The sequence below is a fragment of the Panthera onca genome, chromosome E3 (genome assembly GCF_046562875.1).
Source record: "Panthera onca isolate mPanOnc1 chromosome E3, mPanOnc1 haplotype 2, whole genome shotgun sequence".
In the NCBI taxonomy this organism is placed as follows: domain Eukaryota; kingdom Metazoa; phylum Chordata; class Mammalia; order Carnivora; family Felidae; genus Panthera; species Panthera onca.
The window spans coordinates 15,171,494-15,197,320 of NC_138354.1; the positions used below are offsets into that span (position 1 = coordinate 15,171,494).

Sequence of the window (25,827 nt, forward strand, 5' to 3'; positions counted from 1 at the left end):
TCACCAGAACAGGAGACCAAACATAAGCTTGAAGATGAGGTGGGTTCAAGAAAGGACAAAGGATTTCTGTGACATTCTGCAACCTTCCCATCCCCTGTCACAGCAGACAGAAGTGTTCTGACTCTACTGCTTAGAAATAATCAGAGCCTAGTTTTCAACTGGGTGAGCAGGTAGGCTATATTATGTATGGGTTTTACTTCAGCAGAGAACAGAGGGGGTGACAAGACAGACGGCTGGTATACAGGAGGAGGTCGATCTGATAGGGCTTAGAACCATGGCACTAGAAGCATCTTTCAAATAAACACTCAAAAGAAAACTCTAGTCTTTCCAAAAGATTTTATTAATCAAACTTTTAGGATAAAGGAATTTTTTAAAAATAACTATGATATTTAAAAAAAAACTATTGGGTATTCAATGATGTTTTCAAGTAGAAAAAACCTGAAACCTGAAGAACAGATTGTGTAAAGTAGCTCGGGCTACAAGAGGGAAAAGAAGGTGGGGACTTGTTCTGTGTATAAGGACAGGGGCTTGACCACTGACTTTTTGAACAAAAAGCAAACCATACTCAGTTTCAGAGTCTGTCTGTGAGACTAACTGATGACATCACAGAGCCATTCTTCTTCCAGAAGAGCCCTTTCACACTGGTGCAGCCAGTAATACCTTCTATGGCAATCTGTACGAGAACGGAGTGAGATCTAGGACATTCAGATCCAACGCAAGTTCATAAAGGGTTGGTACTAAGCAAAACTTTAATCTGTGCAGTATTTAAAAATAATTGAGAATTGCGACAACTTAAATGACTTCTGGGAGGTGTTATCTTAAATCTAAAGAAGGGATAGAGGTTTCGGAGGGGGCAGATCTACTTACCTTGGGGTAACACAGTCCACAAAGGTCAACAGCCCACGAAGGGGAGAGGAAGACATTCATCCCTTATAACACCCTCAGGAATAGCATTCTTGGGAGTCTTACAAGTTATAATTCAAAACCACCAGTTAAATTCTAATGGCTGTGTACTTCCCCCGCAATGATGTTCCTCTCAAAAGTAAAATCAGGAAAGGGACTGAGCTCTGAAAAGACACGTGAGGCTGAGTCCCAGGCACTCAGAGTGTGGATGCCACCTCCCCAACCCCGGGGGGTGACTTGTGTCCCCGTGTGCAGCCTTCCATTCTTCCCTACATGAAACACAAGTCACGTGACGTGTCCTTTGAAAAACCACAGTGAGGCGTGAGAACCTTCGGGGGCCGGGAGTCCTTGTCCGTCAGTACCCTATAGTCAGATAATCTCAACACCCGGAAATATCCTTGGGTTTGTTCTTTCTCTGATATCTTGTGTCCTTGGGATCAAAGCCTCTTTCACTGGCACCAAATAACGCCCAGAGGGGGGTTTTGGCCACATAATCCTTTGCGCTGAAATTTGTTAATCCACCGCTATCTTCATATTCCTGCACGAGCTCCTGGAACCGGTTATAATCAATCCATGTCCACCATTCGCCATCAATCTTAAACTGGAAAGAAAAAGCGCAGTCAGGGCAGAAGCACAAACGTCCTTAAAACTATCAAGTAAGTATTTTAAACATTCGAAAACCAGCCTGGTCTCTTCTCTCTATCAAGTCCAAGAAAATCCTTTTGCGCTCCAGATATGGTTCCATATCAAAGCAGAATGAGCTTCTTCTCCCCTAGGACTGCTGCCAGGCTGGGCCTGGAAGACCCAACTGCTGAATACAGAATATAACCACAAGAGACTCTTAATGACAGAGGACAGACTGAGGGTCAATGGAGGGAGAAGGGTGGGGGGATGGGCTAGCTGGGTGCTGGGCATGAAGGAGGGCCCTGGTTGTGACGGGCACTGGGTGTTGTCTGTAAGTGATCAATCACTGAATTCTACTCCTGAAACCAATGCTGCACTGTATATGAACTAACTAGAATTTAAATAAAATTCTGAAAAGAAAAAAAATACATCCTGGAATTGAAAGTCAAGTTTATTGTCAGCAGTCTCACTAAAAGAAGGTTAATTACATTTTTTTGGCATTATCATGTGTTAATGCACAAGCTAATTGTAATTCCTGTTGTTGCCACTTTTGATTTGGTATGAATTTTCTTGGTTGTGTTAGAAGCACCTAGTGGAATCCATTTTATTATTCAACTTGGCTTGAGTTATTAGGCTTTTAATCAATGACTTCTAATTCTGAAATGCCAACAAAATGATTCAAACTGGCCTGTTTAACCTAACATGGATACAATATCTCATTAGCAGAAAGCCTGTTAAGAATTTCAATTCAATAAAGGGGAATAATCCAATTTGTACTCTTTTAAGAAAATCGCTTCTCAAAAGTCCCTGTAGAATAAATGACCAGGACGAAGGAAACAGGAAATAAACTGATGAAGCTCTGAAGGAATTACTAATTGAACTGTGAAGGCTTTTGACTCAAAGCATCTATTTGGCACTCATTTGTGTAAACAGATAATACACTGATACCTGATTTATAAACAGACAAATAGTTTTGTTAAGCTGCTATCTTCTCAAAAACTCTTAATTATGATCCAAGTGAAGTAACAATTTTGGGTTCTAGCTGAGAAAAATATTGAAAATGCATAGTTTCCTGGATTCAGAATACTATTAAAATATGCTGAATTTCAAGGACATCTGATTTTTTACCCAACAGCTAAGAGGTTTCCAGTGGACAAAAATTATCCAATAAGTGGGAAAGTTTAGTCTACCTATGAATCATGAGAAATTTTCTTCTAACAAGACCATTCTTTGAAATGGTGCCCCAAAGGCCTCTCTGAACGCTGCAACCCAAGATACAGAATCCACATCTCCCCCATCGTTTTCCCTCCCAAGACAGACTGCTCTCAAATGTTCTCTGCTGCCCAAGAAAACAGTCATCCCTGAGTACTGAGCATTAGAACTCCAGAGTCAAAGGTGCCTCTCCCTTCCCTGGTCCCTCACATCCAAAAGATGTCAGGCCCTATTGATTCTTCCTTAGCAGCATTTCTTTCTTTTTTTCATGAAGCTGTTTTTTAAGTTTATTTATTTTTTGAGAAAGAGAGAGAGAGAGAGCAGAGAAGGGACAGAGAAAGGAGAGAGAGAATCCCAAGCAGGCTCTATGCTGTCAGTGCAGAGCCGAATGCAGGGCTCAAACTCACGAACCATGAGATCGTGACCTGAGCCGAAACCAAGAGTCGGATACTTAGCCGACTGAGCCACACAGGTGCCCCCTTCAGCAGCATTTCTATTGTCTTGACGCTACCCTAACACAGGTCCTCACTTCTGGGACTCAGCAACAGTCCTCTTGCTGACTGATCTTCTGATGCCAATTTTGACTGCTTTCAACTTCTGCAGACGGAGATGCTGGGATTACTATGTCTACAACAGAATAGAGCCCTAGTATCTACAGTCTAAATACTAAACCTCCATTTGGAGACTCCCCAGGAGCCAACCCCCTTGTCATGTGATTCCTATCCTACTCCTGCTGTATGATTAACATTTACTTATGTCTCAGGTCCCCTGGTAAACACCTTTTGCTCTGGGAAGTCTTCCCGAATCCCTTTAAACTATGACAGTTCACCTGCCACAGGACCTCACTACCCTGAACTTGGCCAACCACATATTAAAACTGCTTCTGTAGTTACCTCCCCCAGCCCACTCTATCCCACATCAGAACTGCTCGCTTTGTGAATATATCTGACTTATAATTTATGTTGGTACTCAGGACATACAACAGCCTAGCCTCTTCCTCCTTAACTCTTAACAAAACTAGAAGACCACAGGATGAGGAAAATTCCCACCTGTTCTACTGACATCCTGACAGAATGGAATTTGCTGCTATTGGCTCCGTAGAATACTGTGTGCTGTTTTCACAGTGTATCCGTGTAGGGGACACAACACTCACACCTTACTGGAAATGGGGGAACACTCCAGCTAGCATAGGAGTAAACATGTCATTACCGTGTATGACATGTAAAATGAGGCCAATAATGACGGCTACCTTTTATTCTTCCCTCCTATAACAGTTACAGAATGCTAACTATGGACTTGGCCCCATCACAGATATTTAAAAAATAATTACAGGGGCACCTGGGTGGCTCAGTCAGTTAAGCATCTGATTCTGACTCAGGTCTTGATCTCCTGGTTTGTGAGTTTGAGCCCCACATCAGGCTCTGCACTGACAGTGAGGAGCCTGCTTGGGATTCTCTGTCTCTCCTTCTCTCTCTGTTCCTCCCCTACTCACGCTTGCTGTCTCTCAAAATAAATAAATAAATAAATGTACTGTTTGGGTTTCCTAAGTAAATGACTCCACTAGATTTCTCTAAGATAAAGTCAAGCACCGTCCACATACTTAGTTTTTTTTTTTTAATGTTTATTCATTTTTGAGAGACAGAGCACAAGCAAGGGAGGGCATGGAGACAGGGAGACACAGAATCTGAAGCAGGGTTTCAGCTCTGAGCTGTCAGTACAGAGCCCAATGTGAGGCTTGAACCCACAAACCGTGAGATCATGACCTGAGCTTAAGTCAGATGCTTAACCGATGGAGCCACCCATCCTAGGTGCACCCCCCCTCCATACACACACTTAGGACTTTCAATACGTTTTTTAGTGTCCCACTTAAATATAAGCAGACAACTAGTGACCATCTGAAGAAAACTCCTAACAAGAACACTAAAAATAAACCAAAAGAAAAGAGTAACAGAGTAAACAGCCTAGGCAAGGGGAAAACAGCACACAAAACAAAATAAAAACCCAAACAACTAAACTAAAACAACTATCTTCAGAGAAATGAGACAATACTGTATACATAAAACAAACAAACAAACAAACAAACAAACAAAAACCACTACCCTATAAAAAGGAACCCTTAAAGAATGAAAAGAACCTTAGGTTCTAAAACTATAGGAGCAAAGATGAAAGATTCACAGGAAAGTTAAGAAAAAAAAAAAAACTTTCTAGAATGTAGAATAAAAAAGACAAAAACCAGGAAAGAAAGCACTAAAAAAAAGAAAAAGAAATAAAAAATTAAAGGACTAGCCCAAGAGACCCAATTTTAAAATAACACCACTTTCTGAAAGAAAGGAGAAAAAAATAGGAAGGAGGAAATCCTCAATGAAATAATTATGGAAAAGTTTTGTAAAGTGAAGGCCATGAGTAAACATACTCATGTAGACAAAGGATAAACATATGGAATAGACAATAGATAAAAACCAACATACCAACTGAGGCACATCTCAGTGAAATTTCAAAACAATGGAGACAAAGGGAAATCCTAACAAGGGAAAAATGGTCATATACAAAGGATCAAGGATCAGAATGCCTTCCGAGTTCTCAATAACCACACTGAAAGCTCAAAGACAGTGGCTCCGATTGCATACGAGTTGGTTTGCAACTGAGAATTCTATATCCAGCAAAACTATCAATCAAGCTTGTAGGGAGAATAAAAACATTTTTAGATATTTAAGATCTCAATCAATTGGACCTCCCACATACCCCTTCTTAGGAATCTACTGGAGGATGTTTCACTAGAATGAGACATGGGATCCCCAAAGCAAGACATCCCACACAGGAGAGATCTCAAGGAAGTCCCAGTATGATAGTGTGTGTCTAAAGTGGGTGAGTCAGTAAGTGCCTCTGGGGAGACTCCTTTAAAAAGATGAACAGATAGAACCTCCAACGCATCTGAAAAGTCTGAGAGGAGATACAGGTGGCAGAGAGTTTGAGAGCTGATTTAGCTAAAGAATACAGAAGTCTAGACAAAGAAAAAAATAAGATAAATATTAACTCCAAGGAAACCAAAATGTATGCTGGAAACAAATAGCAATCATAGGAGACTGCACTGCTCAGCAGTGAACAGTGTTCACGTGGTCACATAACGCATAAAACTATGGTATACATACATTGCAAAGGTGGGAGAACAGGAAAGGGCATGATGAGCAAATGTAGGGGAGAGCTTCATCTCACCTTCCACAGCGAAGAGACAACGAGAAAAAACAATGAATAGCAGCAATATTTGGTAAAGACAAATACCTAAATAATCAACCAGAAGTTGAAAGTAGCTGTTGCTTGAGAGGAGGGAAAGGAGGTATATTTGAGGAAAATACAAGGAACTACTGATTTTTGTAATAAACTTTGACTTCTTAGACGATGTAGAATTTTGATAAAACTAAAAAACAAAATTAAAAATAGTAATGACCAATCTATCGAAGTGAGGGAAGAGTATATTATTAACAACATGAGCCAACAAAATAGGGTGGGGGTAAGGGGAAGACCTACAGGACGATGGTAGCAGCCGCTATTCAGGAAGCATCCTACTGTGCACTAGGCACTGTTTGGTTCTCTAGCTGGTGTGATGCACTTTACAAAACTCATGTGATTGGATGCCCATCTTTAAAACGGGTGGGGCACGCCTAGGCGGCTCAGTTGGTACAGCATGTGACTCTTGGTTGCTCGTGAGTTCAAGCCCCATGATGGGTATGGAGTCACCTTAAAAAAATAAATAGGGGTGCCTGGGGGGCTCAGTTGGTTAAGGGGCCAGACTCTTGATTTGGGCTCAGGTCATGATCTCACGGTTTGTGAGTTCAAGCCCTGCATTGGGCTCTCTGTTCACAGTGCAGAGCCTGCTTGGGATCTTCTGTCTCCCTCTCTGCCCCTCCCCACTCATGTCAGCATGTGTTCTCTCTCTCTCTCCTCTCTCTCAATCCCTCCTTCTCTCTCAAAAATAAATAAATGTTAAAAAAAAAAAAGGGCAAAAGTCCCAAGAAACTAACAAATATGTCAAAGGTAACATCCTCTGTAAGTGGAGAGCCACAATTCAAATTTGTGGGTCGTCAAGAGCCTGTGGTCATTACACGATTGCACGCTGCTAGCTGTCAAACTGGAAAAAAGACACAACTAATAATAACCATTTTATCTTTTAAGTATTTTGGAGTGCAAAGAGATTTTTCTCACCCCTGGACTTTTTTAAGTATAATATTTCTAAGTTAACTCCCTCTGTTTAACCGATCTAAAAGTTACAGAAAATAATGTGTATATCCCAAATTCTTAGTGTCCTTCAACCTTCCTCAGCATAGAGTCTAAAGAATGAGCACACTGAGAAGAAGCCTACTGTCTATTAATTATTTCTCTACCCAAGTACAGCATAATAGAGACTGTCTGTTCCAAGGCTAATGCAGGGGAAATGTAAGATTTATATGCAGACTTCTGAAGTCAGCCTGCTCTGCCTTTGATTGGTTCTGTTTTATTTACACAGTCTTTGTCCCTTCTGGCAAAATAATAATTAAAAAAATAAAACTGCCATAGTGAAAGATATTCTTCCCATTATCTTAACTGGTTCCTAATAGTACAGGCAGTATAGGTGAGCACACTTTTTCTTTTTTTGTAGATGAAAATTGACGTCCCATTAGTTTCACGGTATCTTCCACACGGAAAGTCTATATAGAATATCCATAGCTACTTCAAACTCCAAATGTCCCACACAAAAATTCTTACCACTTTGGCCTGTCAATCTCATGCCTCAACCATGCTGTGCTGAAGTTATTCCAGCTTTTAAATGATAAATACTCTGTAGCTACTGGGAAAGTTCTAATCATTCAAAGGCATCATATTTCTACATACGCAAGAGTTAAAAATAAGGAGGAAATTCTGCATAGCAGTTGAAAAAGAGCAAGTCAAGAGCTATTTATTAATATCACCATTGGAGATAGTCTTTGCAAACATTCCTCCACATGCTACTGTAGTATTCTTTCGGAAAAGTCAAATTATCAGCACCTTTAGGAAAGAACCTTTATTAAAGGCCTGTAACAGGCAAGGCCCCATTCCAGATGTTTCATATTTATCACTTTACTCAGCCATCACAATAACCCTGTAAACACAGTTACCACTATTTTTCAGATAAGAAAATGAGAAATGGTGAGGCTGGGCTTTGAAAACAGATGTACCACAACAAAGTTCAGGAGTCCCCAAGACCACCCCCATTTCTGTCACCAATTGTAAATGCAGGGGTTCCCAAGGCCACCTTCAGTTTGACCACTCACTAGAAGGACCCACAGAATTCACTGAAAGCTGTTAATAGTATGGTTTCTTACAGCGGAAGGACACAGATGAAAATCAGCATAAGGAAGAGGCACATGGGACAGACTTGAGGAAAGTTCCATGCCCAGAGCTTCCAGCTGCCCTCTGTCACTCAAGTAGTGGTCTGAGCTAATATCACCTGTCAATGATGCGCGAGAATAGGCATGGAGCGCTGCCAACCTAGGAAGCTCAACCTGAGCCTCGAGGTCCAGAGTTTTTCCTGGGGCTCAGTCTCCTAGACAGCTGATTGCTGAGTGGCTGACTTTAGTTTCCAGCTCCTCTGAAGGTCAAGCAAATACAGTGTAGCCCAAAGCCTCTACCCTAAATCACATGCCTAGTGTAGACTACCTAGCATGACCCCAGGCCCCCAGATAAACAAAGATACTCTGACCAGACAAGACATTCCAAGAGCTTGAAAACCACCTCTTAGAAGCTGAGGGCAAAGAGCAGCCCTTTCTTTAGGTAAAATTACAGCCGAACTCAAAGTCCACATACAATGGATAAAGTAGAAACACACAAAAATAAAAAAGAACACTAACAATAAAAAAAGACTCCTACATTTCATTTGAATTTTCACACTCCTAAGGAGGGCTCTTATATGATCTTAGTGTTGGTTCTTTTTTTTTTTTTTAAATGTTTATTTATTTATTAAGGGAGGGAAGGGCAGAGAGAGAGAGAGAGAGAGAGAGAGAGAGAGAAAGAATCCCAAGGAGGCCCCACATTATCAGTACAACCCCGATGCAGGGCTCAAACCCACGAACCATGAGATCATGACCTGAGCTGAGATCAAGGGTCGGACACTTAACGACTGCGCCCCCCAGGTGGCCCCAGCGCTGGCTATTTTCTAAGTCTGGTCCCGCAAACACACAGTAATACTTACAAACGAAACCTTGGGAAAGTGCCAGTGAGAGGATGGATGAGGGGCTGCCAGGCCCTCTCATAATTCAGAAGTGCATGTGAACTGGGAAGGAGAGGAGATCCCAGGTTAGTTTGAGGGAGAAGTGATCTGGGAATTCAAAAAAAGAGAGTGCTTACTGTAGTCCTTCTTGAACTTCCCAGATTTATGGATTTTGTTCTTGACTATCCTAGCGACAACTGCGTCGTTTGTTCCGTGGCTGAGAGGAGGCACAGATCACTTCTAAGTGCACCTGACTGCCTGCGACTGTGGAGCCCCGAGCAAAGTTGCCTCCTTTTTCTGGGTTTGCTGGTGATAAGTAGAATTCACATGGCAACAGCTGCCCGAGGAACCACTTTGAGAAGCAAAACTACAACAATGTGACTGAATTCTAGATATATCCAAGTGCAATTAAAAAGCTTTTAAATCTGGAAACTCAATTTCTGGAATTTCTATCTTAATCTACAGTTTTGTTGGAATAGAGCTAAGTCCTCTCAGCCGTGTCACCAAAATGCCAATTTTCTCTGACATTTCTCTGCATGTAATTACTGGGAACAACCAGGCCTCTGACAAGCATGAGTTCTACATGTATCACAGAAAGTAAAATATTCTGTCGGTAGGTTTTGTTGGGAAAAAACTGCACAAAACCTAAATGGTGACACGCAATTCCTTCTTACTCCAAGAAAGGAGGGCTCAGGGAGAGGACACCTCTTCCTTCCCTTCCTCTGTAGACTGCAAGTTTATATGTCTAAGAGGGAGGCCTCTGTGATCAATGCTGAATTATGCAGAAGGCCTCAAATTTAGCAAAACTTTCCCAGAGGTGGCTTTGAAGGAGGTCCACCAGACTCCTCGGTGAACTGGGAGGGGATCTGCCTGGTTTTCAGTGGATACCTGCCTCTGTTTCCCTACCTTGTGACTGCTCTGTAGCATTTAGGAGATGGCATGATGTCATAGTCAAAGTAGGCTTTGTATTTTGAAACATCTGGGATTGAATTCTAACTCTGCTTGTATTCTCTCAGCCTGAGGTTTCTCCTTTAAAACATGAGGGAAAACAATATTTATAATTCATCATATTTTTATAAGAATTAAATGAACTAATGCATACACAGCATTATCAAAGTAAACTTAACTGTTATTGGTTGTTGAGTTTATCAGCAGACACCAAAGTAAGGAATGACACCAGACAGCTCATCAGTGATGAAAGGTTCTAGAAAATTATGCTGGAAGACAACAGAATAATATCTGTAAATGCTCAGAGGAAATACCTCCACTTAGACTTATCCACTCTGATAATCTATTATTCATGAGAGAAAGTGAAATAAAGACGTTTCAGAGGGAACGAAGACTGAGTTTACCATTCTAGCGAAAAGAAAATTGCACCCAGCAGAATCAATGGATGCAAGAAGCAAAGGGGAACCAAGAAAGTGGGGTTTACATGGATCCATCAACACAACCTTTAACTGTGGAAAAGAATCCCGGGAAGACCTTGTATTGTGCTGAAGGAGGATGGCGATGTTGATTAACTTTAGAGTTAAACTAAGTATAAATTTCAAAATATCGGAGTACAAGACTCTGAGCAGATGGTGGAGTAGCAGAAGCACCAGGAATCCTTCTTCCCATCCACAGAGCACCTGGCACGGCTCAGGTGGTGGAGCTTATGACCCTTGATCTCAGGGTTGTGAGTTCAAGCCCCCACACTGGATGTACAGATAATTAAAAATAGAATCTTAAATAAAAATTTTAAAAAGGTGCCTATCTGGCTCAGTCAGAAGAGTATGTGACTCTTGACCTCAAGATTGAGTTCAAGCCCCACGATGGGTGGAGAGATTACTTAAATAAATAAGTAAATCTGAAAAAATCGTTCTTCTCACCCAAACAAAAATTATACTGGCAGAATCTGTCTGATATAACTACTTTGGAACTCTGGACTCTAGTGAAGGCTTCTAACTTTCAAGGAAAGGTCTGGACTGTAAAGTACAGTTAATTTTAGTCAGTTTCAACTTGGATGGCAGTAGCTATCCATCCCCCATGACCCACCCCCACAGCAGGCAACTGTGACCTGTTCTTGGGACAGGCTGCACGCAGCCTGTGGGAGACAGGCTGGGCAGTAAGGACCCTGTCCTCCAAACACTGGGGATCTGTTCTCTGTTGCCTGCTGCTTCTGATCAGAGTACAGATATAGTGGCAGCCATTGGTACCCATTCCACCATTGCAGAAAGCCTCTCCCCTTCCTGCTGAAGTGACTTCCAGGGGAATAAAGGGCTAGTGCTCCCCATCACCTTCCACTTTCCTTTTTTTCCCCTTTTAGGAGAGAGACATTAAAGACTAGAAGATTCAAAAGCAACAACAGATGGGTGGAAATTAGAAAGTAATCACATATCCCAGGGAAAGATTCAGGAATAAATTCAAATTACTGTTATATCTTTAGGATATTAGATGCAATCCCCATGGCCCACAAAGAAATAGCCATAGAATATAAGCAAAAGGAAATGTGAAAGGAATTAAAATGTTTCAATACAAAAAAACAACTAGACACAAAAGAAGATGGTAATACAGGCAATGAGGGACAAAGAAGCTATATAAGGCATATGGAAAACAAATAGCAAAATGACATAAGACCCTTTTTATCAGTAATCATTTTAAATGGAAATGGATTAAACTCTCCACTCAAACAAAAAAAACAGAGATTGAATGGATCAAACACACAAATACACACACACACACACACACACACACACACACACACCAATATGCTATCTATAAGAGCCTTACTTTATACCCAAAGACACACACAGGTTGAAAACAAAAGGACAGAAAAAGATATTCCATGCAGTCACCAAAAGACAGCAGGAGTGGCTACAGTAATATCACACAAAACAGACTTCAAGTTAAAAGATTATAAAACAGAAAGAAGGACAAATATACAATTTATATTAATTAAAGGTTTAATGCAGCAAGAAACAATAATTAGAAATGTTTGTATAGGGGCGCCTGGGTGGCCAGTCGGTTAAGCGGCCGACTTCGGCTCAGGTTATGATCTCGCAGTCTGTGAGTTTGAGCCCCGCGTCGGGCTCTGTGCTGACCGCTCAGAGCCTGGAGCCTGTTTCAGATTCTGTGTCTCCCTCTCTCTCTGACCCTCCCCCGTTCATGCTCTGTCTCTCTCTGTCTCAAAAATAAATAAACGTTAAAAAAAAAAATTTTTTTTTTAAAAAGAAATGTTTGTATATCTGGTACCAGATCATCAAAATATTGGAGCAGATACTGGCTGAATTGAAGGGAGGAACAGATAGCTCTATAATAATAACTGGAGAGTTCAGTACCCCATTCTCAACCATGGATAAAACAACCAGATAGAAGGAAACAAAGGACTTGAACAACACAAGAAATCAACTAGATCTAACAGAACATTCTGCCCAAGAACACAAAATACACATTCTTCTCAAGTTTTCACCATTTTCTAGGACAGACCATATGTTACACCACAAATGAAGTCTAAATAGATTTTAAGAGATAGATGTCATATAAAGTATCTTCTCTAATCATAATGGGATGAAGCTAAGTACCTGTAACAAAAGGAAAACTACAAAATGCAGATATTTGTGGAGGTTAAACAACACACTCCTACACAACCAATGGATCAAAGAAGAAATCATATGGAAATTAGCAAATACGTTAAGAGACTAAGTGAAAATGAAAACACAACATACCAAAACTTATGGGACAGAGCAAAAGCAGTACTGAGAGGGAAATTTATAGCTAAAAATGTTCACTTTAAACAAGGAGAAAGATCTCAAATTGACAACCTAACTTTACAACTTAAGGAACAAGAAAAAGAATTAAGCCAAAAGTGAGCAAAAGAATGGAAATAATAATGGTTAGTACAGAGATGAAATAGAGAATAGAAAAATAGGGGGGAAAAAACTGAGACTAAAAGCTGGTTCTTCAAAGAGGCCAACAAAATTGACAAACCTTTAGCTAGACTAAGAAAAAAAGAGAAAAGACTCAAATTACTAAAATTAGAAATAAAAGTAGGGACATTACTACTGATTCTACAGAAGTAAAAGGGATTATGAAAAATTATTATAAATGTACACCAACAAATTGGATAATCTCGACGAAATGGACAAATTCCTAGAAACACAAAACCTACTAAGACTAAATCACAAAGATACAGAAAATATGAATAGACCGATAATTAGTAAGGAGACTGAGTCAGTAACCAAAAATCTCCCCCCACCCCCCACCAAAAAAAAGCCCTGGACCACACTGCTGAATTCTATTAAACTTTAAAAGAACTAATATCAATCTTTCTCAAACTTTTCCAAAAACTGAAGAAGAGGAAATATTTTCTAACTCAGACTATGAGGCCTGCCTGCTAAAGCCAGATAAAGATACTACCAAAAAAAAAAAAAAAACCCAAAAAAATCCACAAAGCACCAATATCCCTTATGAACAATAATGCAAAAATCCTCAACAGTATAATATCAAAGCAAATTCAGAAGCATGTTAAAAAGATCCTACACCAGTGGCACCTGGGTGGCTCAGTCAGTTAAGTGTCTGAGTCTGGATTTCAGCTCAGATCATGATCTCACAGTTTGTGGGTTCGAGCCTCGTGTCGGGCTCTGTGCTGACAGCTCAGAGACTGGAGCCTGCTTTGGATTCTGTGTCTCCCTCTCTCCCTGCCCCTCCCCCACTCCCGCTCTGTCTCTCTCTCTCTGTCAAAAATAAATAAACATTAGAACAAAAAACAATCAAGAAAAAAAAAAACAACAAGGGACATATGGGACGCTTGGGTGGCTCAGTCAGTTAAACATCCAACTTTGACTGGGTCATGATCTCACAGCTTGTGAGTTCGAGCCCCGCGTCGCGTTCTGTGCTGACAGCTCAGAGCTTGGAGCCTGCTTCAGATTCTGTGTCTCCCTCTCTCTCTCCCCCTCCCCTACTCCATGCTCTGTCTGCCTCTCTCAAAAATAAATAAACATTAATAAACAGTAAAAAATTAAAAAACAACTGTAAACATCAGATTAAGTGGTGAAAGACTGAAAGCTTTTCCTCTACTATCACTTAACAAGACAAGGATGCCTACTTTCATCACTTCCATTTATCATACTACTGGCAGTTCTAGCCAGAGTAACTGGGCAAGAAAAAGAAGTAAAAGACATCCAAGTAAGGAAGGAGAAGTAAAATTATCTCCGTTTGCAGATGATATGATCTTATATGTAGGTGTGCCTTTTCTTGAGAATTTGGCACTTGAGATTGAACCAAGTGGTGGTAGATGCTTAAGCTAAGTTGGGGCTACAGCCACCATATCAGGGGGTATGAAAAATAAAGAAGCAAAAGAAGCCAAGGGAAAAGGAGGGAGGAAAGGAAAAAGAGAAGGAGCTGGTCAGAAAGGCTGACAGACGGGTAGATAGGAGTAGTGGCTTGACAACTTCCAGAAAGATTCACTAGTGAATTCAATCAAACATTTAAGAAATAACACCAATACTCCCTATCTATTCCAGAAAATAGAGGCAGAGAAAACACTTCTTAACTCATTCTAAGAGACCAGCATTGCCCTAATACCACAATGAGATAAAGACTTTACAAAAAAGGAAAACTACAAAACAGTAACTGTGATGAACATATATGTAAAAAAATCAATGAAATATTAGTAAGTTACTACTTACTTGCCATACCAGGTATGGCAAGGCTGGTTCAACATTTGAAAATCAATTAATGTAATACATCACGTCAACAAGCTCTAAAGAAGAGAAATGAAACTGATCATATCATTAATTGCAGAGAAAGTATTTGACAAAAATCCAAACCAATTTATGATTAAAAACTCTCAGCAAACGAGAAATAGAGGGAAATGTCTTCAACCTGATACATAGCTACCAAAAACCTACAGTAAACATCATATTTAAGTGAGAGACCAGTTGCTTTCCCACTAAAAGCAGAATCTAAGCAAGAATGTCCCCTTTTACCATTTCTATTCAACATCATATAGAAACACTAGCCAATACAATAAGATTGAAAATGGAAATAAAAGATATACAGATTGGGAAGAAAGAGATGCATAGATGATGTGATTAGTAATCGATGTAGAAAAAAACAAAGAATTGACATTAACAAAACACCCTCTTGACTAACAAGTGATTACGGCATGACTGCGCTATATGAGGTAATACATAAAAACTAGTTGCTTTCTCATATACCAACAATGAACAAGTGGAATTTGAAATTAAAAACACAGTACCATGCTCATTAGCATCAAAAAATGAAACACTTGGGGCGCCTGGGTGGCTCAGTCGGTTGGGCTTCCGACTTCGGCTCAGGTCATGATTTTGCGGTTTGTGAGTTTCAGCCCCGCGTCGGGCTCTGTGTTGACCGCTCAGAGCCTGGAGCCTGCTTCAGATTCTGTGTCTCCCTCTCTCTCTGTCCCTCCCCTATTCATGCTCTGTCTCTCTCTGTCTCAAAAATAGATAAAACATTTAAAAAAAATTTTTAAAAACATGAAACACTTATGTGTAAATCTAATGAAATATGTACAGGATCTATATGCAGGAAATAAAACCTGAAAAAAGTCATGGGAGATCTAAATAAGAGATATTTCATGTTCATGGATTGGAAGACTGAATATTGTCAATTTTTCCTAGCTTAATCTGTAGATTCAACTCGCTCCCAAACAAAACCCTAGTAGGCTAGTTTATAGGTATTAACAAATGGATTCTAAAGTTTTTATGGAAAGGCAAAAGACCTAGAATAGCCAACCCAAGAAGCCAGTTGGCATGCTGGAGGACTGACATCACCCAATTTCAAGACTTACAATAAAGCTAACAGAAGTCACGACTGCACAGCATTGGTGAAAGAATGGACATATAGATCGATGTAACAATATACAGGCCAGAAATAGACACACACAAACGTAGTCTACTGATCTTTGAAAAAGGAGGAAGGGTAATTAAATGGAGAAAGAATAATCTTTCCAACAAATGGTACTTCAACAACTTGACATCTGCATACAAAACAAACAATAAAATATCGATACAAATCTCACAGTTTTCGAGACAGATCTTAGACCCAAACATAAAATATAAAACTATAAAATTTCTAGAAGATAACACAGGATGAAATCCAGCATCACCCATGAAAGAAAAAGTTGATAAGCCAGATTTTATTAATTAAAAATGTTTGCTCTGAGAAAGGCACAGTTAAGAGAATGAAAAGTCACAGACCGGAAGAAAATATTTGCAAAACCCATCTGGTGAATGGAAAGTATCGAAAATATGTAAAGAATTCTTAAAACTCAACAATAAGAAAATAACCAACCCAACTAAAACATGAGGAAAATATCTGAACAGACACCTCACTAAAGAAAATGTACGGATTGCAAATAAGCCTACTTAAAGATGTTCATCTTTTTATGACATCACATGCCATGTGGTTTTCAAACCTATACGACTTTATAGCACAAATACTGACCCTTAAAGTATGAAAATTAAAAAAAAATCATTTAGGAGGTCAGGGGGTCCCAGGAAGAGGTGCAGACCGTGTGTGAGAATCTAACTCTGCTACAAATGTATGAAATAACTTCACTGAAGTGGAGAAAGAAGAAAAGGCGCTGACCTAAGTAATTCCGGAAACGAGTGGAGCCTCTAAGACTAGAGGCAAAAGGAACTACAAACAAGCACTGTATTCTTGGGTTAAACGTTCTGATACTGCTACACATGTAGGTTGGAACTGAACAATTAAGTAAACAGATGACGGCTATTAGGAGCTAGGTTTCTCACTGTTAGAGGAGGAGTTTTCAAATTAGTAAGGAGAGGAGCCTACAGTGAGTTATGTTAGCAATGGATTAGAGTTTGAGACATCAGTATGTTTAGCTTCATCTAGATACAAATGGTTACAGGTGGAAGTATTTACAGACATGTGTATATACGAAGGCTAGAATATATATACAATGTCTCTGCTCTGTTACACCTTTTAGAGAGCCTAAAAGAAGAAACAACACCCTAGTCAACAACAAGCACACCTTCACCCAGATCTTGGTTTCTAACACCATTCTTCAATAAAAGGAACCAGGGCTCCTGAAGGAATGACTGATTCTAGGACTGGAGCGAGAAAAATACGAGATGAGCTTGGAGTATCTTGTAGTGCCAGAAAGTAAGGAAGTGCTCAAAACAAAAACAAATAAAACCCCCGACCCTGAAGGGGGGTATGTTAAAAGAGCAAAAGAGGCAACTGGAAGAGATCGTAGCGGCCAGAGCTAGAACAATTTGAGCAACAAAGGAAATAGAGTACAACTGGATTATAACCCAAAGTATAAACTGAATACTATAAATCCATACTGTTATAAAAAAAAGATTGAATACATTAATAAATGGGAAGAAGAGACAAACCTATTTATGTAGATATCTCACCCTCAAGGATGTGGAGCCTAACTCTCACTCCTTACATATGGGCTATAGATAGTGACTTCTTTCCAAAGAGTAATATACAGAAACGGGGAGGGGAAGAGTAAATTAACAGTGGAGAAAGCTGACAAATATTTACTACCTTGACTTGCTGACCAAGGTCAACATCACTAGTTGGAAATCTAAATAAACTATGGACTTTAGCTAATAATGTAGCAATTTTGGTTCATTAATTGTAACCTATATACTATACCAATGAAAGATGTTAATAACAGGGAAACTCTAGGGTACAGAGGAAATCTTTATACTCTCTTATCAAGTTTGCTGTAAATCCCAATCTGTAGGTACTAAGGCATAAAGTCTACTTTTTTTTAAAAAAAGGAAGAAATTACGTTTTAAAGCAATGATCTGTGGATTTCTGGAAGCTGTACATGTGATCTACTACTTGGTTTCCACTGGCGGTGATCCGCTATGATAGGACATCACCAACATGCAGGGAGGAAGGACTTCAGTGTTTCTGAACTAAAACCATCAGCAGAGTGTATTGGGTTCATCATGGTCTCATTAGTTTGCAAACTGACAGGTCCAAGGTTACATCTGAGCTGCTAATGGAAAACACAGAGGCAGAAGGGGGACTGTATCTCCTCGTCCCAGCTGCTTTGTCCAAAGCACACAGGCAGGTCCACCTTCCTCGAGTAGACTGTTTCCAGTGGGCAGCTGTACTTCTCTTTGTCCCTCAAGCTCAGCTTTAGAACCAAAACATGCTGACTTAACTTGAGTTTGTTTGTCTTTCCTTGGTTCAAAGTCAACTAAAGAAACCGCCTCTTATCAAGAGCAGAAACACCTTTATCAAGAGTCTAAACAACACCTCTAAATGACAGAACTGTTCAGACAGCTGGGTGGCTCAGTCAGTTGAGCAGCTGACTTTTTTTTTTTTTAATGTTTATTTATTTTTCAGAGAGAGAGAGAAGGACAGAATGAGTGAGGGGAGGGGCAAAAGATATGAAGCGGGCTCTGTGGCAATAGCAGAAAGCCCAATGTGGGGCTCAAACTCACAAACCAAAAGATCATGACATGAGCTGAGGCTGGAGACTCAACCGACTGAGCCACCCAGGTGCCCAAAGCAGCGGAATTGATTTTGGCTCAGGCCATGATCTGATTTTGGCTAAAGCCATGATCTCATGATTCGTCCCACATTGGCTCCCTGCAGAGAGCGATTCTTGGGATTCTCTCCTCTCTCTCTGTGCCTCCCTCCACTCGCGCACGCTCTTTCAAAATAAATAAATGGACTGTTGGGGCGCCTGGGTGGCGCAGTCGGTTAAGCGTCCGACTTCAGCCAGGTCACGATCTCGCAGTCCGTGAGTTCGAGCCCCGCGTCCGGCTCTGGGCTGATGGCTCAGAGCCTGGAGCCTGTTTCCGATTCTGTGTCTCCCTCTCTCTCTGCCCCTCCCCCGTTCATGCTCTGTCTCTCTCTGTCCCAAAAATAAATAAAAAACGTTGAAAAAAAAATTTAAAAAAAAAAAAAAAAAACAAAATAAATAAATGGACTGTTAAAAAAAAAAACAACAAAAAACTGTTCTACAGAGATTTAAAAAAATAATAACCCACTAACAACTATGAAATGCTTTGTATGTGGAATAGCATATGGCAATAACAAGAGCATATGGCAATAATAAGGGCATTTGTACTGCAAATGACCACAGAGTATTCTGGGTATGGATAGGGTAATGCAGATTATAATGGATTCTCCAGAGGCTGTTTGATGCTGTGAAAATTTTACAAGTTAATGCATAATCTTTAAAGGTCACCTAAATGTAAATATTCAACCAATGCTTGGAATCTCTCTAGAATTTTTTTTTTCTTTTAAAGAATTCACCTTACATCTTGGGTTATGTGGTATCCTGGATCAGAGAATTCAAAATTTTTGAAATGGATAAAGAAAGAAATGCCACAATGGAGGGATTTTCAATGCTGCACTTTATGGCAATGTTCTTTTTTCTGCTAGCCAACTTTACTAGAATCAGAAAAGTACAATCTAGTAGATAGGAGAGACTTTCCAAAAGCATGGATTGGCATCAGATTCCTGCTACAGAAAAACAGAAGAAATGGTGAATAGGAAAACAACTGGATTTAACAAGTAGCAGGTCACTGATGACCTATAAAATAGCAAACTCAGTTGAGTATTTATTTGTTGAATAAAGGAATGAATGAATGAATAAATAATAAGGAAGAAGGTAGAGATTCAGCAAAATGAGCAAGGACGATTCAGCAACTGCTCTCGGAAGGTACAACTGTGAAAAAGGGAAGGAGACGAAAGTGAAGAGGCTGTTAGTTCACTAAACAAACACCAAGAATCTACTATGCATCAGCTCCTCTAGGAAGTGCTAGAGATGACAGTCCTTGTGTTCCAGGAACCCACAACTCCTTAGGAAGGCAGCCTTACCTATGTGCACATAGATCTGAGAGAAGTGACCTCCAAGGAGGTTTGTTTTACAGTTTTAAGGAGAATTCAGCAGGTGAACTGAGATGGGGCAGGGTGGTGAATGCATTTCTGGCAGAAGAGGTAGGTATCTTGGGCAAACACAGAGGAAAGAATCATGGCAGTATCTTGTAAAGAGGTAGGGCAGGGGGCGGCCTGAAATAAAGCCAAAAAGGCCCTAATTGTGAAAGCCATCACGATTCAAATAAAATATCTAGGTTTTTCTTTTGCATGCACTGTGAGATAAAGACATGGCAGGGAAACAATGAGCTTGGGGGTGGCAGGATAAACAATGAGGTTGTTAAATGGCCAATACCCACTCTGTTATTTATGAACTCAATGATTTGTTTTATGGATTTGTCTACTCTTTAGGTTTTGTTTTGTCTTCTTCTGTTTCTTTCCTCTGTTTGGTTTTTGGTTATATCTCTGTTTTTAGTACCCTTAAAAAGGCATCCATCTGTAAACTGCTAGCCTACTTCTTAAATGGGACCTGATAGGCTCTGATTAGGATCAGGAAAGATGTTCTCACAGAAGTTTCAGGAAAATCTTTCCAGTAACACTGCAGGGGCAGCCCTGTAACCATACTGGGTGACACTTAATAAACATAAATAAAACATAACAAACATAAAGAAAATCAGTTTATGTGGACATAATCTACTGATGACACAGTGTGCGAAGTGGACTGGCATGCTGGTCACTGAGGAGATACTCTACCTAAAACCGTAAATGTCAAAACCGTGTGGTCATAGACTTCAGGTGCTAGCCAAAATGGAGGAAATGCACGTCTTCGTATTTCTCCCACTACACAGCTAAAATCCCTCAATAGTATATGTAAAGCAAACGTAAGAAGGCTTTGAAGGTAGAGGTAAGAAGGCAGACTGGCTAGGGACCTCGGACCCAAGAACAACACAGTGATACATTCCCTGGGTTTCATTTTTGGCTCTTCTATCCTTCTGGGTGAGGAAGCCCAGAAGCCTGGTTGAAGCCTGCAATCCAGAAACACCAGCGGACATAAACAATAAAAAAAACAATCTTACAGCGCCAAAAAAATCTGCTTTTCTTGGCCAAAGGACCAGGAAAAGAGCAGCCCAGCAAGACACAAAAACTTTTAGATAATAACCAACCTAGGTCACGAGAAAAATGCCTCATTCTCCCCCCAGTCGGTCAGCACCGAGTAGGGACCCCAGACTTCTACATTTGCCCAGCCATGGTGAGCCATAACCTCCCTCCTCACTGCTGGGGAGCTGTCAGAGAAGGTGGAGCGGAGGATCCAGCAACCCCAACCCCTCTCTGTGGTCTCAGTGGAGACCCTGCAGGGAGCACTGACCTCCGCCTGTGGCAGCAAGGTGCCTCTCCCCACCCACGCCAGAGTGGGGACAGAGGAAGCTTAGCAGAGAGCCAAGACTTTTGCCACTGCCTAGGGGCAAGGAGGCCATGTCCATTCCATACCATCCCTGGGGAGCAGCGATGAGGTGGTCCTCCTTTCCTAATCAGAATGGTATCAGAGGCTATTGAGGAGAAAGCCTGAACTTATACCCCCAAATCAGCCACAACAAAGCTCCCCTCCCTCAACAGGCCAATGAAGGCTGAGTGGTGAGCCTGAATGTCTCAGTAATAAGGCGACACCCACCCACAATACACCTAGGATGAAAGCGAGTGCGTTCTGCATTTAATGCCTGACCACTCTCCTCTCTCCTTTTATACCCTTTGTTTCAGACCCTCACCACTTTACCTCTGACTGTTGGGACTATTACAGCAGTTTACAAAAAAATTTTTTGTAATGTTTATTTATTTTTGAGAGAGAGAGAGAAAGAGTGTGAGTGGAGGAGGGGCAGAGAGAGAGGGGGAGACACAGAATCTGAAGCAGGCTCCAGGCTCTGTCAGCAGGGCTTGAACTCAGGAACGGCAAGATCATGACCTGAGCCAAAGTCAGACGCTTAATCGACTGAGCCACCCAGGCACCCACTATTATAGCAGTTTTTAACTGAACTGGTTTCTCTTAAAGTCTTGCACTTCATCCCCTGAAATACTGCCAAAGAAATTTTTTTAAACTCAAATCTGATTGTGTCACTTCTATTTAAAACCCTTCAGTGCCTGCCCATGCTGTACAAAAAACAGCACAATTAGGATGTCATTCGGTGCCATCAATGCTCTCACCCCTGGTGAATCACCCCCCTTCCATTCCCTTCAATCCTTCTCTTGACCTCCGGCCACACCAAACTATTTATTCTCCCAATGTGCCAGGCCTCTGCACTTCTCCGTGGACCTTTTCTTAGGCTGTTTTTTGCTTAAATGTCGTTTCTACCTGGGCTGTTACTGAACATCCGGTCAAACAGCAACTCCTCTGTGAAGCCTTTCCTGATGGTACCATATATTCCCAACTATGCCTCCTTGGGCTCAATTCTACTCTTCCATCTTGCTCTGATAAAACTTTGGGGTATGTGTTTGTTTTGATAGTTACCTCTTTTTCTGTTAGACCATTCTGAAAGGCAGAGACTATTTTTTTTTTAACTCATCTTTGTATCCTTTGTACCCAGCATAGTGCCTGACACACCCTGGGTACACAACAAACATGAAATAATGAAGGTCAATCTCAGAATGTCTCCTTATGTTGGCTTGCACCTTGTAGGCTTTGTCTGTTATTGCATTTATCCTACTAAAATTTCAGTTGTTTGGTCCCTTCTGAGAACCTCCTGTGCATATGGGCAGGATCATAAAAAGAAACCAGAAGGATGAAAATGGCAGATTATCTGAGAACAAGCAACAGACCAACAGCTGACTTTATCAATGGAATTTAAAAGACAAGAGATTATATTGTGTTGAAAGACAACAAATGTCAACCTAGAATTTTATACCCAGCTAAAATATACATTTCCAGACAAATAAGAGCAGAATTTTCCATCAGCAGATGCCCACTAAAATAAATTTTTAAGAAAGTATTTTTTGGGCAGAAAGAACACAATCCTGTGTGGAGAGTCAAAAATGAAGAAAGGAAAAGAGTGCAAAACAGTGTTAAAGATGCAGGTAAATCTAAATGAACAGTGACTACATACAGCAGTAACAATATTCTCCTTACACACATTTATAATTCATGGACAGAACAATAATAGCATGTGAGTTGGGAAGGGAAAAATGGAGGTTAATAAGGTATTCTAAGGTCCTTGCATTGCATTTAGAGGGTAAAAGTATTCTTTAACATTATACTTTGATTAGTCAAGGATCATAAAGTCACTTCGAGTGCAACCACTAAAAAAAAAGAAAACAGTAAATAATTCCAAAGTAACACCTACTGTGTCTGAGAAAATAAAGGAAGTGCAGAGAGAGAGGGAAGTGCAATTTAAAAAGCATCTGGAGAGGTAGACAGCCTGACCATGCAGGGCCCTAGGGTCACATTAAGGACTTTGATTTTCATGCTAAAAGCAATGGGAGGTCACTGAGGCATCTCAATGGAGTTAGAAAGAACTCTGCCACCAGAGTCAGGATTATTTCCAGAGCACTGCCTCTGTAATCAAATTTTTTTTTTTTAATGTTATTTATTTATTTTGAGAGAGGGAGAGTGCATGCATGCATGAGTGTGCGTGCATCAGTGGGGGAGGGGCAGAGACAGAGAGGGAGGCTGAGGATCCCAAGCTGGCTCCGTGCTGCCAGCACAAAGCCTGACACAGGGCTCAATCCCACAAGCCGTGAGATCATGACTTGAGCCAAAATCAAGAGTCAGATGCTCAACCTACTGAGCCACCCAGGCGACCCTCAAATAATTTTTTTAAAGGCACTATCTTACCTGAAAAGGTTAACAGTGAATGAAAAACTAGAAAATAAAATTAGGTTTTTGGCTTTAATTTTTAAGATTTGCTTTGTAAGTTAATTAGCTTTGTAGCTATCATTAACATTTCAAATACCAGGTGGCCTTTATTTCTTTGTTCCCTGATGTCCCAGAACATATTCTTCTGTCTAAACATCTGACAGACCACAAGTCAGCTACATACAATCTAACTGCAACCAAAGCATGAGAGCCTTTTAACCTCATGGTTAGTGAGACTACAGGATGTGATATTTTAATTGAGCAAATCTCATATTATTAAATGTCATTAACTTGAGAAGCTGTTCAGGAAGTCATTTAGGTTTTTGGGGAGAATATACTAAGTCTTTCATGTTCAAATTGAGCCTGCCTTTACTTGCATAAAAAGAACTTATGTAAGAAAAGGTAGCCCACCCATAACCTTTATTATCATCTTGGTATTAATCTATCTTTATTGTGATATAATCCACAGACCATAATATTCATCCTTTAAAGTGTACAATTGAGTGACTTTTGGATTAGTCTCAAAGATGGGCAACCAACACCACACTATAATTCTAGAGTATTTCATCATCCCCCAAAGAAATCCCATACCTATTAGCAGTCACTTCCTAGTCTGCTCTTCTCCCAGCACCTGGCAACCACCAACCTACTTTCCATCTCTATGGATTTATCTAGTCTGGATATTTCACACAATCATACAATATGTGCCCTGTTGTGTCTGGGGTGGTTTTTTTTTTCCCCACCTAGAATAATGTTTTCAGGGTTCATCCATGTCGACTTTTGTTTTGAAGTTTATTTATTTTGAGAAAGAGAAAGTGTGAGTGGGGGAGGGCAGAGAGAGAGGGAGAGAGAGAGAATCCCAAGCAGGCTCCACACTAACAGTACACAGCCTGGTGCAGGTCTGGAACCCATAAGCCGTGAGATCATGACCTGAGCTAAAGTCAGATATTTAACTGGCTGAGCCACTTAGGCGCCCCATGTCCACTTAAAAACAAAAAAGTATTTATTAATGGAGAATTTGAACAGAAAACTAGGCAGAGTAGTATAACAAACCTCTATGTGCTCATCATCTAGCCACGACAACAGTCATCTTATCCACACACCCACATAATTTCACCTCATGTTATTTTAAATCAAACCCAGATGCCACATTATTTCTGTACAAATACTTCTGTAAGGACACGTTGTGATAGCTACTCCAACAATGGCCTTCTGATTAGCAGATTTTCCTTCTTATTTTAATGGCCTACCTTTACCAAGAGCTGAATTTTTCCTTTGCTGGACATTCTTAAGAAATATGCGAGATCTGGGTACTTATTCTGTCTAGTAAAAGTGCTAAAAGGGAAAAATGGAAACCAAAACTCCAGGAAAATTTCTCCAGAGGCTGAGATTCAAAGTGATATAAAATTTGATAAATACTTCAATATTTCTTCTGCAAGTCATATGGGGGTTGTCCACTATTTCAGCTTTCTCTTGTCATTCTGAGGAAGGATTAGAGGTTATGACAAGGGTGTTTTTTGCTTTTCTTTTTCAGCATGCACCAACTGCAAACCAGGAGGCCCTTCAAGTGCCTAGCTGAGGGCTAAGAACGAAACAAGAGTACGTGAGCCCAATGGACAGACTGGAGGGCCTTCTTAACGTCTATTTCAGGAAAGGTAGCAGACAAGCAGATATCCACTATAATAAAGACAGGAGAAAATAAAGAGAAGAAAGAAGAAGAAAAGAAGGCATAGTTGAGCTATTCTTACCCTTGTGTGAGCTATCAGGAGGCAGTTGGAATGTTCATGTTCACAAGCAATTTCATAGTTGGGGATGAGAGCCACCAACTCGCGGACAAAGTGTACCACCTCCTCGTGCCAGGGCACGTTGGCCATGGTGAGACTGCTTGCTGAACTCTCTCCACAGTAGGTGACACCCTGGGGAAGCAAGACAACAGAGACAATTACGGACCTAATTTAAATGAAATCAACTAAGAGTTTCAGAGCCAGAAAGGCTTCTAGAGGGAATCTACCCCATCCCACCCAATCCAATCCAATTCAATCCAAAAATGAAGAAAGTAACAGTGAATTAGAGATGATAAAATCTGCTTAGGAGCTCCCAGGCGGATGGCCTTCCCACCCTGTGACTGAGGGTGCTTGGGTACTGTGTTCAGTGCTGTCACAATCCATGCTGTCTAGGCACAACAATGTAT

The 25,827-nt window shown here is 40.6% G+C and overlaps 1 protein-coding gene across 2 annotated transcripts in view; it reads right to left on the reverse strand.

Annotated features, from left to right (window-relative positions):
* Positions 1-317: 317 nt before the first annotated feature.
* LOC132689408 (S-adenosyl-L-methionine-dependent tRNA 4-demethylwyosine synthase TYW1) overlaps positions 318-25,827 on the reverse strand; it is a 212,766-nt gene continuing 187,256 nt past the window's right edge. For both annotated transcript variants that reach the window (XM_078440106.1, XM_078440107.1), the window contains exons 15-16: positions 25,385-25,552; positions 318-1,504 (exon numbers count right to left, since the gene is read on the reverse strand). In XM_078440106.1, coding sequence (XP_078296232.1) covers positions 1,283-1,504; positions 25,385-25,552 — 390 coding nt within the window. In that variant the 3' untranslated portion in view covers positions 318-1,282. The remainder of the gene's footprint in view (positions 1,505-25,384; positions 25,553-25,827) is intronic.